General features: G+C 40.4%; 1 protein-coding gene across 4 annotated transcripts in view; it reads right to left on the bottom strand.

The window, feature by feature from the left end:
• TPK1 (thiamin pyrophosphokinase 1) overlaps positions 1-18,522 on the bottom strand; it is a 339,219-nt gene that overhangs the window by 79,616 nt on the left and 241,081 nt on the right. The window contains exon 9 of one of the 4 annotated variants that reach the window (XM_025854779.2): positions 3,174-3,389. The exons of the other annotated variants lie outside the window; for them this stretch is intronic. Coding sequence (XP_025710564.1) covers positions 3,313-3,389 — 77 coding nt within the window. The 3' untranslated portion in view covers positions 3,174-3,312. Of the gene's footprint in view, positions 1-3,173; positions 3,390-18,522 lie in introns of those variants that run through there. 4 annotated transcript variants of the gene reach the window in all.

Consider the following 18,522-nt stretch of genomic DNA (forward strand, 5'->3'; position numbering starts at 1 on the left):
TCTCTCTCTCTCTCTCTCTCTCTCTCTCTCTCTCTCTCTTTCTTTCTTTCTTTCTTTCTTTCTTTCTTTCTTTCTTCCTTCCTTCCTCCCTTCCTCCCTTCCTCCCTTCCTCCCTTCCTCCCTTCCTCCCTCCCTGCCTCCCTCCCTCCCTCCCTCCCTTCCTCCCTCCCCACCTTTTTTCAAACAATGTCTTTGGTCTGACATAGGCCTCCAGCCACACCACTGTAGCCACTCCGTGTCAACCTCCCACTCTGCTGCTGTGTCCACTCTTCCTAATTCCTCCTTGGACAACTAATCCCAGCTGAGCCTTCCATTCTTACTGATGCAGTTAGAACAGGAGGTTCACAAGGCCAAGTCTTAGGCTAATCCTTCTTTCCTGATTTAATTTTAGCACTTGCCATCTGACCCAACCCCACTGAAAGTTCATATTCTGCAAGTATTTGCTCAGTGCTTACTTTGTGCAGGAACCGTGCTAAGTGTTCAAGATATAGTAGAGAACTAGACAGGCCAACAGTCCCTGCTCTCATGAGGCTGAACTTTTGTGAGGGGAAGACAGATAGCAATAATTTAATGAGATGGTATCAAACAAGGATGATTACACTGAAGAAAACTGAACAGGGCGAGTGCTGGAGTGCTTTGTCGGGGAGGGCAGGGATGCTAATTTAGATCTTATTAGATAAGAGTCTCCGTAAAGAAGCAATACCCAAGCTGAGACCTGAATTATGCTATGTGGGAGGGCCATGGAAGATACGAGGATTAGCATTCCAAGCAGAGGGAAAAGCAAGTGCAAAGAACCCAAGACAGGAACTCCAAGGGCAGCCTGGTGAAGGCCAGAATCTGGAGCAGGCAGGACAATCAGCACAGACAGGAGCAAGGAGTTTATTCTAAATGTGAGGGCAAGTCATTAAAGGTCCGGGTGGAGATACACATTTGAGAAGCAATGGCATTCAGACCTATTTAAAGTTATCAGTTGCCATTAGATCACTGAGCTGACAGATAGAAGGGGACTCAGAAGCAGACCAAGCAGAGAGGGGCATTTTCTTAATGAGAAACGAAGTTGGCAAAATGAATCAGTTGACTTCTAGGTAACAAACTTGTCTTAAATTTGTTTGGCTAATCCTGACTTCAGGACAGTGTTACCCCACCCTCCGCCCAGCCACAGTTTTCAGATTGCTTAGGTGCAAGTGTAATAGTGAGGTACTACCAGCATTTTCTTCTATTCATACTTTCTTCATTAAAAAATATGTTTATGGGTAAAATTAAACAGAAAACACAGCGAACTGTAAAATTTAAACAGTGACATTCGAAATAATATGTGATTGCCATAAGCATTAATGGTAAAATGGTAACAGCCCTGCACATGGCACGAGGTACCAAGACCTGATGGTGTAAGTACATCCGGGACCCATAGCCCTGAACCTAATCCACAGTGACCTCTCAGGCTAAGTAAGCATACTGAATTGCCAGTGAGACATTATTTTAAGAGTGACCTCTAGGGGCGCCTGGCTGGCTCAGTAGTTAAGCAGCTGCCTCGGGCTCAGCTCATGAGCCCGGGGTTCTGTGATTGAGCCCCTCGTTGGGCTCCCTGCTCAGATGGGAGCCGGCTTCTCCCTCTCCCCCTGCCTGCTGCTCCCCCTGCTTGTGCTCTCTATGTCAAGTAAATAAATAAAATCTTAAAAAAAAAACAAGTGACCTTTAACCTGCTTTAGTGAACTTTTTTGGATCAGTCAAAATCATTAACACTTACACACAGTTACAGATTACTTGTGGTAGAATTTACGTCCGATGGAGACTTCAGAGCTGCTGCTACAGTGCCCGTGGTCACCAGTGCCCGAGGCTACAGTGCCCATGGTCACCAGCCCCAATCCACCCTGTGCACTGTTCCCCAGAAGAACTGAGTCAGAACTGAGGGATCCTCAACAACGAGTCCTTGCTGTGGTCTGAAATTTGTCCAGAAGTTACTTATTGTTTTAACAGCCTCTCCTTGATAGGTATTTTAAACTTTCTAAATCAATCTTATACCCAGTGCCTTACCTGCTGATGTTGTGACAGACTTACTGATAAAGACTCACGCCACTTATGATTCGTGCCTTCATCCAGAAGTGTCTTCGCCTTAATACCTAAGGCCACACCTCTCATTTTGATCTCTGTTTCTGGTTTTGAAGGTGGAGCTAAACATACCTCTCCTAAAAGCCCCCCACCTCTACTCTGGACCCCACCTTCCAGCCTCCTCAGGGATGGCACCTGCACACTGTCCCCGCCTGTCTGCCATTTCTCCCAATGGAAATTTCTCCCTGGATCTCTGCAGTTTCTCAGGTCTCTTTGATTTTCAACATAGACAAACTTCTTTTACATCTTGGACATAAAGGTCGCCTTGGTAACCAAACTCCATACCTATAGTTTTTCTTGAATCACTGATAAACGTCTTTTACGAAGGTTAATGTATCTGCTGCCATTGTGCTCTCAGTATGCACTCAAAACTCCCTTCTGATCACCTGTAGAAACAGAAATCTGGCTTCCATCCCTACTAGGCTGCTACCATTCTGCATTTTCAAGACTGACCAAATTATTCCTTCAGGGAAATCCAACAATTTCACTCTCTTTTGCATACGATCCTACTGATTATTCTCTCTTTAAATGGCAGCATCTTTTTCAGATAACCTATACAATGCTTTCCTCTTCCTCGCTCACTGTACCTTCTTTGCCTTTTTCCCAGAATCCACTATTTTTTACCAAACTGTAAATAAGCTTGTTTCCAAGGCTAAGTAATAACTTCACTAGTTACTTGCAGCTGACAATGCTAGAGAAATGTGGAAGCTCTGAATATGAAAAAGACAGAGCAACTTTGATAAGGAGTCCTATTATTAATCAAGTCATTTGAATGTCCAGTGTTAAGGATTTTACCAAGTAGGACGGGAACAAAACCTAAGGGGGCCCACAAACTAAAGACATCTACAGTCTAGGTAAGTGGATAAAATAGAGATACAAAACAGGCGGGACAAACATGAATGCCCTTTTCACACTTACATGGTACTGTAAGAACGCCCTGTAGGACTCAGGAAAGCAGAACTACGAGTTCTTTGTTTTCTCTCTTTTTGCAAAGCCAATCTAAGTTTCATGAACAGACACACAATGAGAGAACCAATTTCATCTGCCTTTGTTTTTATAATGATACTTGTTCTCAAATTATAGTTTTATATGATTTTCAACATCTATAAAAAGGGAACCAGGGGTGCCTGGGTGACAGTGAAGTTGATTTCAGCTCAGGTCAGATATCAGGGTGGTGAGGGCACCTCCTGTAGGGCTCTGCGCTCAGTGGTGAGTCTGCTTGAGAATCCTGGGCGCTCTCCCGTGTGCGAGTCTGCTGGAGATCCCTATGTGTGCTCTCTCTAAAATAAATACATAAATCTTTAAAAAAAGGGGCAGGGGAACAAACAAACAAAAGAAATGTTTTAGACCTTGCCTCATATTCACGGCAGTAAAGAAATGGGCAAGAGAACTCATCTAGGGGAACAGTGAGTTCCTTTAAAACCCCAAGTCCACCGTACGGTGAGATTTCGAAATTCAGGCCTCCATGGACCATCCCTAGGTAGGCCCCTCTCCAACACACACTCGCTCACACTCAAAACTGTCTCTGGTTATAATCACATTCTGAATGGCAGCACTTTAAGCCTTATCAACTCCTGGCAGACTTTATAGCTATTTTCACCATTAAAATTCAACTTCTCCTTTACTATCCTAATTGTTTTAAAGGTTTATGATAAAGAACTCTTGCTTCAACATCTTTCACTGTAGTGCAGTTGACTCTGTTACAAAATTCATGTGGAGAAAACGCACATGCTGATTTAAACGAGGTTGCTAATGACAAAATATGCAAGGCACGATTCTAGGCCTCGTAGGAGGCATTGCAGGTAACAGGCACCAAATCCTTGAGGCGAATGCATTCTAGTAAAGGGAGTAAGAAATCTGCACAAAGATGCTCACAGGTAAATACACAGAAGGGCCGCACAGCCCACTTTTGGAATTCAAAGGAAAGAGAAATCACATTTTGTAGGAAAGTTTCACAAAGGACATGATTTGAAGTGGCCCTTGGAGAGGAGTAAGATCAGTGGGAGACAGGGGAAGATGTTCAAGGGAGAACACACACTGGAAATACTGGGGGGTGGGCTCAAGTCTTGGGGAGAAGGCATGCGCACTGGACCTCGAGTGCTTTTCACAGGCATTGAGGAGGGAAGAGCAAAAGAGTACAAGTCTGCTATGAAAGAGGGCGAACACTAGAGATGAAAGAGACTGAGATGATTTCGTTCAAAGTCACTCATTTCAAACAAAAGAGAACTGAAAACTTGGGGTAGATGAGACCAGTGCTCATATTTATATTGGAATCACCACAGAACCAGGATGAGACTGAAGCCAGTATCACTGTCCTTACCTACTTTGTCCAACAAGCACAAACCAGATTTCCCCGTGAGTCATGGATCTGTCCCATCCTTCTATAGGGGGTGAAAGTTATTTAGGTAATTCACATAGAATTAGCATGTACCAGGTAAGGCTGTAAGAAATAAAACTGCTTTATCCTTGTCTAACCCATATCAGCCTTTGGTGGGATACAGGTCAATTGAAAACACCACAGGTGTAAATTTGTATTTTTCCTAATTACATGCCACATTTAAACTGCCACTAATACAGCGCAAATAATTTTTTTTAAATGGCTAAAAATAAAAGTTGGTTATCAGTTGTAGCTGGCTTTTAAAAAAAATCAGAAAGCCTTCTTGCTTGGATAACTTTTTTTTTTTTTTTTCTAAGCACATTCTTTAACACACACACACACATATATACACACACGCAGAAGGAAAAACCAGATTTAGGGATAGTTGAGAGAGACAGGTTGTTAATTTGCAATTAAATGGGTCTAGAAAGCAGATGAGTCGAAAAGGCCAGTGGGATTTGCCCAAAGTGATCCTTGCAATTAAACTTCTGAGAAGGGAGCCAAAGTGTGACATGGGCACGAGGGCTTCTGAGAGACAGCAATACTGCTAACGAATCTTTATCAAAGAACAATTTATTGAATTGAGCTTCAACTCTGTCTCAGTATAAATGAGGAATGGTAATTATTTCCCATTCCTGGCTTCGCTGTGAACTTCTGAAGAGTGAGGGCCCTCAGCAGGAGATTACCAGCTCTAGTGATGCCACAGGACGTCCTCCCCCGCGATGTTCCAAGCCCTTTCCTACAGTGAACCACATCCCGGGAAACCTCTGCGAGACGGGTCCGCACAACGCAACGCCAGCCCCTGACACAGCTTTCGAACAAACACCCCCGGATTCTGGTCCAGTTAATGCTTCTCCTGATGACCAGCACGTAAGGAAGTGAGGAGATGGAGGTCTCTGTGAAAATCTAAGTGGTTGGCATTTATAATCTGGACTCCTCCGTTTCTCTGTGGCTTCAGCAGCCCGTGTTCAAACGGAAGAAACTCTTGACATCATCTACGAATCCTCAGGTGAGGAGTCCGAATGGTGTCCCAGTACCATGGAACCCCCTCATTTTAGAGTCAGAATCTGAACCCTACTGTACTGTCCTCTTTCCTCCACCTTATTAACCGAAGTAAACAGGTGCGTATGTTTTTCTGCTGCACTTCAAGGAAAATTCAAGGTACAAACTGTAGAGAAAGAAGGTAAGTTATATGTTATATAATAATCTCCAGAGACTTGTTTTGTCAAGGGGTTTAAAGCATTGATTTGTCCCTCTTCTGGCTGTTTTTAAATCTCAGAGCCAGAGGATTTCTACCTTCTCTCGCTAGTTCAATCTTATTCCCCTCTCTGGAAGAGGAAAAAGACTACAGCGTAGTTCCCTGATGCGTAATTAAGCTTGAGAACTTACCTCCTCTCTACGTAATTTGTATCCTGAGTTTCCCTTGAACTACAACCAAAAAAAAAGTAAATGTTTCTTCACAAACTTCATTTGTGGTACACGGTTAGATAGAAAAGCCCTTTTACGTGGAGGCTTCTATTTTAGTCTGCATACTGGACATTTCCCCAGTTTGATCTCCCCTTCTTTTAATTTAAGCCTAGCATTCTCCAAATATTTTACACCTTTTCACAATTTGGCCTCCAAGCAATCTAGAGGACAGAGTGGCCGCTCACTGCTGGGAAAACTGCGCGCGATCTAAACCTCCTGCAACTAAGCCATCCTGCCCTTCTATCACTCTTCTTTCTTTTTCATCCTTTAATCTGTAGACACTCAAAAATTCCGTTTTAACCATTTATCCTCCCTTGTGAGTGCTAAATAAATCTTTTTTTCCCCGTTGACTCTTTATTACAAGTATCTTGAGAACCATGGTCACTGACATTTGGTTTATAATCACCCAGAAATCCTATCACGGTGAGCATAAATTACACCTGAATTACCCACTCTACAGAGCTGTGTGGGTTCTACCGTGTGATTTGGGTCTTACAGAGTGGAGAGAAGTGTCTTAGGTGGGGCTTGCAGCAGGATTTTAATTGCTAAGATGTTAATTTCTATCTCCTTCGTCTTTGATGTTGCCCAATTACAAGGAAAATTCCTTCATTTAGAGAAAGGAGTTTGAGATAGGATATTTCACTCTGTCCAAAGTTTTTTTTTTTTTTTAAGATTTTATTTATTTGACACAGAGAGAGACAGCGAGAGAGGGAATATAAGCAGGGGGAGTGGAAGAGGGAGAAGCAGGCTTCCTGCTGAGCAGGGAACCCAACGCAGGGCTCGATCCCAGGACCCTGGGATCATGACCTGAGCCGAAGGCAGACGCTTAACGACTGAGCCACCCAGGTGCCCCTCACTCTGTCCAAAGCTTTTAAAAACAGTTATGCAAATCATCAGTGATGGATCCATCCGATGTGCTGAGAGCACAAGGAACCAACAGTAATTTACCATATGCCATAATCATCCTGTTTTGTTTTTAGAAAACTCCCTACAACCTGACAACACACATTTATTAGGGTTGAATCAGGAACTATGAGGACTCAGGAAATATGAACTTGGACAATTCAGGAAATATGAACTCAGGACTCAGGAAATATGAACTTGGACAATTCATTTAACATCCTGTGACTCAGTTTCCTCATCTATAAAATGGGGATAATAATACTCTGCATTAGTAAGAGGGTTGACGTTAAATCTGAATGACAGTGAGTGTAGAGAAAAGAGAGATGGGATCCATGAAGGTGCTATTCACAATGCAGAGTATGATTATTTGGACTCAGTAGGAAATTATACCCTGTGAGCTATTCCCACAGTAAAAGTTTATTCACCTGCACCCCTTGATTCTTTCTCTACAATTCATGTAATGACCACAAGTTATTGCTTTCTTGTCTCAGTATATTAGCTAGATGGTTGAATGCACAGAGCGCACATCTGAATCAGCACAAAAGTGCAACCTGGAGGAGGGGAAGTGGAAGGGGACTCTTGAGCTTACACCGAAGTCATTCTCATCCGTCAACCTGCCCACATAAATACTAGGAAATCAACTCATTTAAAAACTGGGGAGGCAAACCTGAGTTATAATAGTGTTCTTGAATGCAGGTCAGTGAAAAACTGGTCTGCTCGCAAATTCCCATTTGTCATATTCCCTACAAATGCACATTAATTGTTTTCATATTTAAATGCCTAGAATCAACCATAATAAATGTGTGTTGTCAGGTTGTAGGGAGTTTTCTAAAAACAAAACAGGATGATTATGGCATATAGTAAATTATTGTTGGTTCCTCGTGCTCTCAGGAGAATCACAAAAGGGCAAGGCCTTAAGAGAAGAAAAATCATTCATGTCTGGTTCAAATCCTACAACACAGAAAACAGAACCAGAGCTGAGTTAATGAAATATATTTTTAATACAGGTTTGTAGTAGGCCATATGTTATTAACTTTAAATGTCTGAAAATATAATACTGGCTTATAAACAGAATATTTGAAAATCCTTCTCAATGACAAAGTCTAAAAATAATCTTGCTCCTCTTTGTACTTTTCTCTCCAGAGAAATAATATCTACTGCTTACCAAAACCACCACTAACTTTGCCTTCTTCATAAAAGCTGGGTCCTAGAGTTTCCCAGGATTGTCATTTTGTGCAACGATTCCTCAGCACTAACGTTCAGAACTTAACGAAAGTGGCCGTTTTGTGGTCTATAACCCCTGACTGACCAAATCTAGGTACATGCTAAGAAAACTCAAACTTGTAATATCTCATGGTACAAGCATGTGAGTGTGGTACAGGTGTAGGGGTGTGTGTGTGTGTGTGTGTGTGTAAGGGGTAGAAATAACAGCAAGAGAGGCATAAATAAACTAGTAGTTTGATGGTGTAGGTGTGCTCAGTTAATTCATTACTACCTACTTGATCTTTAATGACCTTTAGAGCCCTGAGACTAATAATATGTGGCTATAAAAGCAATATAAGGAAGAGTCAAATTTTCGGCCTTTTGTGTTTTCACCATTTTAATCACACATCAGATTGTTGTCTGTTTTTTTTTAAGATTTATTTATTTATTTTAGGGGAGGAGAGAGAGAATCTCAAGCAGACTCTGCAAGCTAAGCATAGAGCCCAACATGGGGCTCGATCTCACAACCCAGAGATTATGACCTGAGCCAAAATCAAGGTCAGACACTCAAAAAACTGAAACACCCAGGTGCCACTTTTGCCTGTTTTTGATAGAAACTCTCAGTTTCTTCATGTAAGTAGAGCTTCAAAGGCTAAACAAGGTAAGAAATATAAAAAGGATTAAAAAAAAAACCAAATATGTCTAATAAGAGACTGCTTACAACCCTCCAGCCGACTGGAGCTTCTGGCTCTGGCCTGTGCAAGTCGGACTTCCTGTGTGGTTCTCACGGATCAGAATATGGACTTGGCTAAACCTGACGACAATCCTTGGAGAACAGAAAACAGATGGATGGAAATTGTTACCCTCGTTCTTCTCCTTTGTGGACACCAAATAAATTGTGCTCACACAATTTGTTTTGTTTTTATTTTGTCTTGAGTCTTTATCACAAGTTATCTGTGGCCAGATGAATGACAACACTGAAATTCAATTTCTCAACGGCAATATAAACAAGTCTTCACACGTTAGTTTTCAGGGTAACTGTAAAGATTCAATGATCTAATTACTATATTAAGTATTATTTCAGAAAATTATTTAATTCACTGAGTACAAACCTGATACGGGAGGCTGAATAATGGCCCCCCCACAATGTCTACACTGTAATCCCTGGAGCCTGTGAATCAATCACTTATATGGCAGGAGGAGTTTTGCAAGGTGTGATTAAATCAAAATTCTGAGATGGGGTTATCCTGGATCATTCAGGTGGTCCCAGTGTAATCACAAATTCCTTAAAAGCAGGAAGCTACAGAGTCAGCGTTGGAGGAAGAGAGAACAATGGAAGCAGAGGTCAGAGAGAGAGGGGCGATGATGCTATGCTGCTAGCCTGAAGATGGCGGAAGGAATCATGGTCAAGAAGTGTGCGCAGCCTCCGGAAGCTGGAAATGGTGAGCAAAGGATTCTCCATTGGAGCTTCCAGGAGGAAGGCAGCTCTGTCAATACCTTGATTTTTGCTTTTTTAAGCCCCATTTAGGACTCCAGCCTCCAGAACTTATAAGATAATAGATGCACTGCTTAGGCCACTAGTTTGTAGTAATTTGTTCCGGTAGCAATTTGAAACTGATACACTTGAAAACTTACATCATGAAAAATTTAACAAATATGGTTATTTTTTAATCTGTCAAACATCACTCACTTTAGGTTTATCTATCTTTAACTATATTTAGATCTGTTATCAAACATCAAAATTTCCTGCTGTGCGAGGAGGAGAAAGTTCTGTGCTAGGAGCTGAGACACCTGAGTTTTAGGTCAGCTCTGGCTCCAGGAAGCCGTGTGGTTTGTGAAGTCATTTTTATTTACTTACTTATTTTTGAAAGTCGTTTTTAGATGTTAGTTATTTCACTTAAAAATCATAGGTCTCAACAACTGATGACATTATTGTGATACTGTCATCTTGACATTATGATAGTATAATTTTTCTAGAATCTAAGTAAAGGAGATAGCATTCACACAGTCCGGCCCATTCGTCATGGAAATTGTCATTTGCTGGCATACTATATAGAATGCATTAAAAAAAAAAAACAAGATGTAGTATCAACAAGACTTCTTTTTTTTAATAAATCCTACTAATAAAGAAAGTAATATTCTGCTATTCCCATAATGTAGTCCAAAGCATAAGAAATCACTCAATGCAGCCTAGAGTAATGAAACTGGTACACACTATTACATTTTAAAGTTTTACCAAATACTTGGAAATATTCAGTACTCTATAAATAGAAATGTAAGGCCTCCTTGAAAAACCTCTGTGAAAATATTTATTTGCAATTATGATCCTAAATTATATAGATAATATAAATGTAGTATTATAGGTATGGCTATTATGAGAAACACATCTTTCACCCCTGCACCACACATTTAAATTTACATAAATTTGTAAGTGAACTTTTTACTTCTGAGGTTTGAAAAGATTCTTACTGGAAAACTATTAATGAAGAAAAATCAATACTGAAATTTATAGCTAGCACTTTCCATTTATAAATAAAAATGGGCTATGAAAACATTAATGACTTTTCTAAATTAATCATATAAAGCCATGGAGACTGAAAGTCATTGATGGCTAACTACATACAGAAGGGAGAAAATTTCTCCTGTCCATGTGTAGAGACATGTGATTTTTTAAAAGAACACTTATAGGATATTGTATATAATTTTCACGTAAATGCAACTTCTTCCCCATAAAGTTGTGCTTGCTTCAATGTTCAGTGATCTATACTCCTCTAAAGGGCCAGCTAGCCCCTGCTGTTTTTTAATTAGAAACAAGATGGCCCTGTAGTTCACCTTCCCTCCCCTCTCTTCTCTTTGCGGCAGTAGGCAGACAAAAGAGGGCTAAGGTGCAAGACACCACCTGTCTTTGGATCAGAACATACGCCAGGTTATCTCCCACAACCAGAGTTCCCTCTACGCTTTGTCCTTCCGGAGTCTTCATCCTGCCTGCTAGACCTGCTTCCCTTGTGTCTTGCTTTTGTTGCCTTGGAGTTCCCTGGAGTTTCCCTCTTGAATGCCTAGACTTCAAGACCAGGTAGCAGTATTATCCTGACACTAAAACCAGTCAAAGACATCACAAAGCAAAACAAAACAAAAAAACCCTATGAAACAATTTATCTTAGGATATGGATACAAAAGTCCTCAACAAAATAGAAAACAGAATCCAGGAATATATAAAAAGAACTATACATCATGACCAGGTGAGGTTTGTCCCAAAGATGCAAGTTTGGTTTAACATCCATAATCCAACTAATGTTATACACTATATCAATAGAATTAAAAAAAAAAAAACACACACAAAAATCACATGATCATCTCAAGACAAAATTAACAAAAACAAAATCCATGCTATTTCACGATAAAAAACACTCAACAAACTATGACTAGAATGAAAGGTCCTCAATCTGATAAAAGACATCTATGAAAAACCCAACAGCGAGCATCATATATATGGTGAACGCCTGGATGCTTTCCATCCCAGACAGGAACACGACAAGGACGTCCACACTTGCTGCTTTCAGTATTATTTGAGGTTCTAGCCAGGACAATTTGGCCAGAAAAAGAAACAAGAGAATCCACATCCATTTGCAGAGGACATGATCTTGAATATTTAAAAAGTGCTAAGAAATTCACTAAAACACCAGTAGTACTAATAAATGAATTCAGCAAGGTTGTAGGATACAAGATCAATTTATACAAAAACCAATTCTATTTCTATACACTTGCAATGAACAACCTAAAAATGAAATTAAGAAGAGAATTCCATTCACAATAGTATCAAAACAATACAATACTTTGGAACAAATTTAACAAAAGAAGTAAAAGCTTAGAATATGAAAACAGCAAGACTTTGTTGAAAGAAATTAAAGATCTAAATGAAAGTATCCCAGGTTCATGTGTTGGAATATTTAACACTGGCATAAGATGGATTTACTTCTCAAACTGATCGGCTGAATCGACATGGTCCTTATCAGAATCCTAGCTGACTTCTTAGAGGTCAATAAATTAAACAAATTATATAAACAAATTATGTCTCTGCATATAATTTGATAATTAAGTTCTGTGCTATTTGATCTACCACATTTTATCATTTCTAACGTGTACATTTCCCCCTCATCTCTGCAATTAAATTAGTATTTTTTTCTTAGTGAACATAAAATAATTATGCATCTTATAATCGATGACATCTTAAATATGATGAAATACAGTCATTTCACCTGTTTCTAAACTCAAGAAAATGGTTTAGGGGTGGAAAACTTTCACTAACAGCTTCCTTTGGGGAAGACAGAGGCAAAAAAAAAAAAAAAGCCATCCTGATTATCACCTTTGATCTCTAACACATGTGTTTTATGTAAAAATTTTAATAATATCTTTAATTCAATTCAAATTGGGTCACCAGTTATCAAAGAATGAAGATACAAAAGACACTGGGGCGCCTGCTGGGTGGCGCAGTCGGTTAAGCATCCGACTCTCGTTGGCTTAGGTCATGATCTCAGGATCCTAAGATCGACCCCTGCACTGAGCTCCACACTCGGTACAGAGTCTGCTTAAGACTCTCTCTCCCTCTGCCCCTCCCCACTGCGCACTCACTCTCTCTCTAAAATAAATCAATCATTCTTAAAAAAGAAAAAGGTACAAAAGATACTGTCCTCGAATCAAACAGGAAATACTGATGTCACAGATTCAGAGTGCCATTTTTTAAGCACTGGACTAGACAAGTAATAATTAAAAAATAATAATAAAGATACCTGAATGCCACACATTAGTGGCATTAGCTCACAAAAGGTTATAACCCAAGTGGGCATAGCTGTTGTTGAACCATGACACCTATAAGCCAACAAGTCCCAAACTTCTCTCTCTAGCACGGACCCCTCCCCTGCACTCCAGACTTAAAACGCTAACCGACCAGAATCGCTTTGAGTCGTCATGGAGTGAGAATTAAGGGTGCTTCTCACTGAAACTGCGTTTTTACCAAGTGTAGTTTTATAGATCCATAAGCTGTTCCCTTGTTAGGCTGGCACTTAAAAATCCTCACAGAGAACTCCTGCAGAAAATCTTGGTACCTGTACACACTTCTATAAATTATTTTCCACTGAGATGAAAAATCTTTTCAAATGGTTTTCTCTTAATTTCTTCCCTTCAGAAATATATCACTTGGGTTAGATTTGAGTCTCTTTCAGTCAGAGCTATGAAATTATTTCATTCTGTCATTTATTTCTATACTTTGAAAAAGCATAAAAGAAGGAACAATGAATGCATAATTTCACACTCAATTTGAGTGTTACAAATAAGAGGATTGGGCAAATGGAAGGCAATTCCATTCGATATTTTCTTAGGCCAAAGTGTAAAGAAGTTAAGAGCTCCATCCCAGAGAATTTAAGTTCTTCTTCCTAAGCCTTTCCATTTCTTGCTTTCCCCATATATGTGCCTTCCCCTTGTTTTCTTCTCTTTATCCCAAATTCATTTTAGTGATTTCTTTTTAACATGAACTTAACAACAACTTTTTATGGCAAGTCTTTCATTTACTAACTGGAAACAAGGAAAAAGAGCATTAAAGACTTGAATTCAAATTTTGAGTGCATCAATCCCTAATGATGAGAATTTAGGCAAATCACTGCCTAAAGGTTGGAATTACCATGTGTCCTTATCTGAAAAATGGGGATATCTGAAAAATTTACGCAAGCGATAAACTATACCACTTATCAGGGTGAAGGAAAACCAACTAGAATAAAAGAAAGGTTACACTTACGCATATGGTAGTAAAACTTTAGGACATCAAAGAAAAATGAAGTCTAAAAGACAGAGTTAAGGATGATTATAAATGCATAAGAGTTAGTTTGCTTAACTGCAGATTCTTCAACAGCTACAACAGAAACCCCTAAGAATATGGCCAACAGAGAGGGAAAATAAGATTTTATTCTATATGTGTAGCTAAACTGTTCATCAAGACGGTGGACAAAGAAAAGACATTTCTTGATAGAAGAGCAGAGTCCTACTGATTCTCTTCTTCCTCCCTGAGAGAACCTCGGTTTCACTTGGGACGTCCATGCCTTCAGATACAAAACTGCCCATCCCAGCCTCTTCTGCAGTGAGGGTGGCTGCTGGGTAGTTCCGGCCATTGAGGCCAAAGACTAGATGCAGGAAGGATTTCTGGAAACAGTGGAATCCCTAAAGCCTTGCTTTCCTGCTACATGTGCTACCCCATCCTCCCCTCTGCCCTTTCGTTTGTCCTGATGCTGAACGGGGGACCTGAGGGGCTGAAGTTGCAATCTCTTACGATTTTAGGGCAAAGGCTGATGGAACCACAGAAGCCATGCCCTGGAACTACTTACCCTGTACTTTGTTACATGAGGAAAAAAGAAACAGGCTTCTTTAAACGTCCTGTTTCAGTTAGTTATAACAAAGCACATTCCAATTTGTTATGAGTGAAGAAGAAAGAAAACTTAATTACCATCAAATATATGACTTGCTATAGAAAACCCAAGCGAATCTACACTCACATTTCTTAGGAACAATAAAAGCGGGGCGCCGGGATGGCTCGGCCGGTTAAGTGTCTGACTCTTGGTTTCGGCTTAGGTCATGATCTCAGGGTTGTGAGATCAAGCCCCACATGGGGCTCCACATGCTCAAGATTCTCTCTCCCTCTACCCCTCCCTCCTAGACACAATAAGAGCATTTTGCAATATATTGATATAATATACTTAAATCAATTTTATGTCTATCTACATGCCACCAAAGAGCTCAGAAAACTGAAGCTTTTAGAAGGTGCAATTTACAATATCAACACAAAATATAGGGTTCCTAGAAGCAAATCTTATATAAGATGTACAGGATCTTTTGGACAAAATTTTTAAATTAATGAAAGCAGTTAAAAAGTTCTACGTAAACGGAGACAGATATTATGTTTATGGAAAACTCGATCACGCACAGAAATTTTGTTCCTCAATTGTTGTATTCTCCCAATTTATCGATAAATGAAAAATAATTCCAATAAAACTTAAAATAGAATTGTGTGCGTGACGTTTGTCAAGTTAATGCTAACATTTGTGAAGATCGAAAAGCCAGGAATAACCATCAAACTCTGGAAGAAGAAAGTTGGGAGACTCCATTAGCCATACTTCAGTATTCATTATAAAGCTACGCTAATCAAGGCAGTGTGGGATCAGTACAGAAATAAGTGTGTAAGCCAAGAGAAGAGACTAGAAATTCAGGTTATCCCCCTGCACATGAAAACTTTCAGTTGGAGAAAGTAAGATAGATGGTGCTAGGGCAACTCGTTATCAGTAATGAAAAAAAAATCAGACCTCTAGCCCGTATCATACACCAAAATCAATTTCAGGTGCAAGAAAAGACCTAAAAATAAGACTTAAAACTATACTGTGAGATGTCTTTATGACTGTGGAGAAGAGAAAGATGACTTAAGACAAAAACTACAAATCCCCGAGAAAAGATGGATACATTTGACTGCCTTTAACTTACTAACCTGAATGTATACAAAGATGCAGTAAACAACTGGAAAAGGGAAAATACAGCCAGGAAAAAGATAATTAGGATCTGAAGGACTTCTGATAATAAGAAAAAAACAAATAGTCCAATGACTAAATAGGCAAAAGAAAGTGATCCAAAGAAGAAGAAAACAGCGCTGCAGGGTCAGTAATTACAAAAAGATGCTTTCCCTCAGTGGTAACCAGAGACCGTGATGAACTAGCACTGACACGCCTCAGATCGGCCAAAGTGATGAATTCTGACAATACCAAGAATTGCATGAGGACGCAGAGCACGGGAACTCTTGTATTCTCCTGCGTGAGTGTACGATGGCGTACCCACTGTCAGAGCCATATGGCATACCCAGGAAAGGTGAAGATGCTCTTGTCTATGACGCAGCTATTTTACTCCCAAGTATACACAGCCTAGAGAAACTCTGGGCCCAGACACCTGACCCAGAATGTTCACAGCGTACTGCTCTGAAGTAAACTACCGTCATACAGGTAGCTTCAACACTAGCTGTCAAGTTTCACTTCTGGGTGATGGGTACAGAGCACCTTTTTCAGACTTGTTTTAAAGACAGAACGTGATGAGAGATACTGCAAATTGAAACAGGTAAATCAGATTAGTTTCAGAACTTGTGGCATCACCGTTTAGAGTGGGTAAAGACTGGGAGACAGCCAGCCTCCAGACCCCCTGAGGGAGATTTGGGTTTGTTTGTTTTTTTAAAGATTTATTTATTTATTTTGAGAGAGTGAGAATGTGAGAGAAAGAGAGAGAGAGAGCGCACATGAGAGGGGGTTGGGCCAGAGGGAGAAGCAGGTTCCTCGCTGAGCAGGAAGCCTGATGCAGGACTCGATCCTGGGACTCCAGGATCATGACCTGAGCCGAAGGCAGTCGCTTAACCAACTGAGCCACCCAGGGGCCCTGTTTGTTTTTTTTAAAGAAAGGCAGACTGGCACATGCAGCACCTCATTTGGAGGTGTCTGGAATCTTGGAAGTTTGACTACCCTACGTTCTCCTACACATGGACGTTGACAGCTTGTTTGGAGATCCTAGCAGGGGAGCGCTGCTACTCGTATACCCTTGACCGAAGAACGGTCCTCCTCTATAGGGGAAGGTCATCCCCTACGACCCAGTGCGCAGCTTTGGGAGGGATGCACAAGTCGCCGTGGTGAGGGTGTCAGCCAGATCAGCCAAATCCACCCTGGCGATCAGTGGGGTGACAGATGTCACAGCCAGATTGCCCTCCCATCCCTGAGGGAGATTTTGAGAAGGTTTCTTTAGAAGCACTTGCGTACTCTCCTTGAACTAAGAAGTGATCGGCACCTGGCTGAGTTACTGCGCCTCCTTTCTCCTTCCTGGGCCGTCTTGTCACTTCATAGGTGTGACTGACAAGTTGACATTGACCTCAGCACTCTGCTTTCACAATGACAGTGGGAGAAGCAGGGGCCCTGCCCTCTCAGTGGGAGAAATCTAGACACTGTTCTTCAAGCTGACATTGCATCATTTCCCAGCAGTTCTCACTACTTTTTAATGATGTAATATTACCTATCACAAGACCCCATTAAGTAGCTTTCACCACAGAGAACTGATGAAACAGTGTGTCTCAATTTTCTTGCTTTGCATACTCCATTAAGTTGCTATTTACATATTTTGCATAAAATTGTAGAAGAAAAATAATTATTTTAAAAGACAAAGCAATCTGTAAATATATAAAGAAGTAGTAGTACATAGCATTCCTGCAGGATTGAAACATTATCACGGACAGTAAGATTAAACGCCGCCTCATGTCCAAGGCCCCTTCCCAGAGTCAACCTCATTATACGGAATTAGGATGTGCATGTTACTATAGGACACGGGATCAGAGGATGTTCTAAGGAGCCCTGAAGAAGCCTGGATGATCGTCCGAGTCTTTCCCATCACTGTAAGAGAAAGGAAGCGGGGCCACGGCCTGGACTGCCAAGCCCTCGTTCCTGCTCAGTGCCCCTCCCGTCTTGGTGCCGGCCCTGAAAAGTGAAGTCACTGCCAGGTCTGAAAGGACTTCACCAGCATCAAGACTGGGTCCCGGGAACGAACGGAACTCCAAAAAGTACAGTTGTTTTAGGTTGGAAATGTTTTCAAAAAAAGTTTCTAATGGGACCTCATGTCAGTTTCAGCTAAACAGTTTCAAAGGCTGTCACATATTTCTGTGCGCTAAAGCAGATCTTTCTCATCCTCCTTTCAAATTCTGATGAGCTCTCCAGACATTTGCCTCAAAATAGCTCTAGTTTTTCCTAATTGTTTCAGCAGTGGCTCACAGAAAAGTCTTTTAAAATATCTTTTTATCTTCAAATTATTTACTTGTTGAAATATTTATTTCCTTGTGGGAACCTCAGAGTTTTGCATGTTACAAAAGAATGACGTGGTTCTATATTTTAGTTTTTACAACCTTAGAGGTACTGGTCAATCAGGAGACAATCCCTCTGACATTCAACCAAAGCGCTTTGATTAAATTACTATCATTTTTAAAGAGACTAGAGTTGACCCATTTCACAAGCCTGATGGTTTATTTTGGAATCAGCACTTATTTCATGAAAAGATCCACCTCAGTTTTTGTTCCTTTCAAATCAGACAGTTTTAGTATAACTAGGACCTATTACAGTTAATAAGTACTGGGAAACATTTTAAAACTTAGTAAAAAGCAGCTAATCTTGTAAAATCTTTGACTATGAAAATAACTTGCTACTTTAGTTAAAATAGCTGCTTCTCTGGAAAAGTAAACTAGGTTTCAAGAACACATAATCATGAAGAAGGCTGGACAAAGAATTCTTAGATTCCATACCAGAAGTACAATCCATAAGAGAAGAAATATCACACTTCATCAAAATTAATGAATTTAGTTAATTAAATTTCAGAAAATGAAGATATAAGTCAAAGACTCTGAGAAAATATTTGCA

The sequence above is a fragment of the Callorhinus ursinus genome, unplaced genomic scaffold (genome assembly GCF_003265705.2).
Source record: "Callorhinus ursinus isolate GAN/ISIS: 27379988/994484 unplaced genomic scaffold, GSC_fseal_2.0 scaffold12, whole genome shotgun sequence".
In the NCBI taxonomy this organism is placed as follows: Eukaryota; Metazoa; Chordata; class Mammalia; order Carnivora; family Otariidae; genus Callorhinus; species Callorhinus ursinus.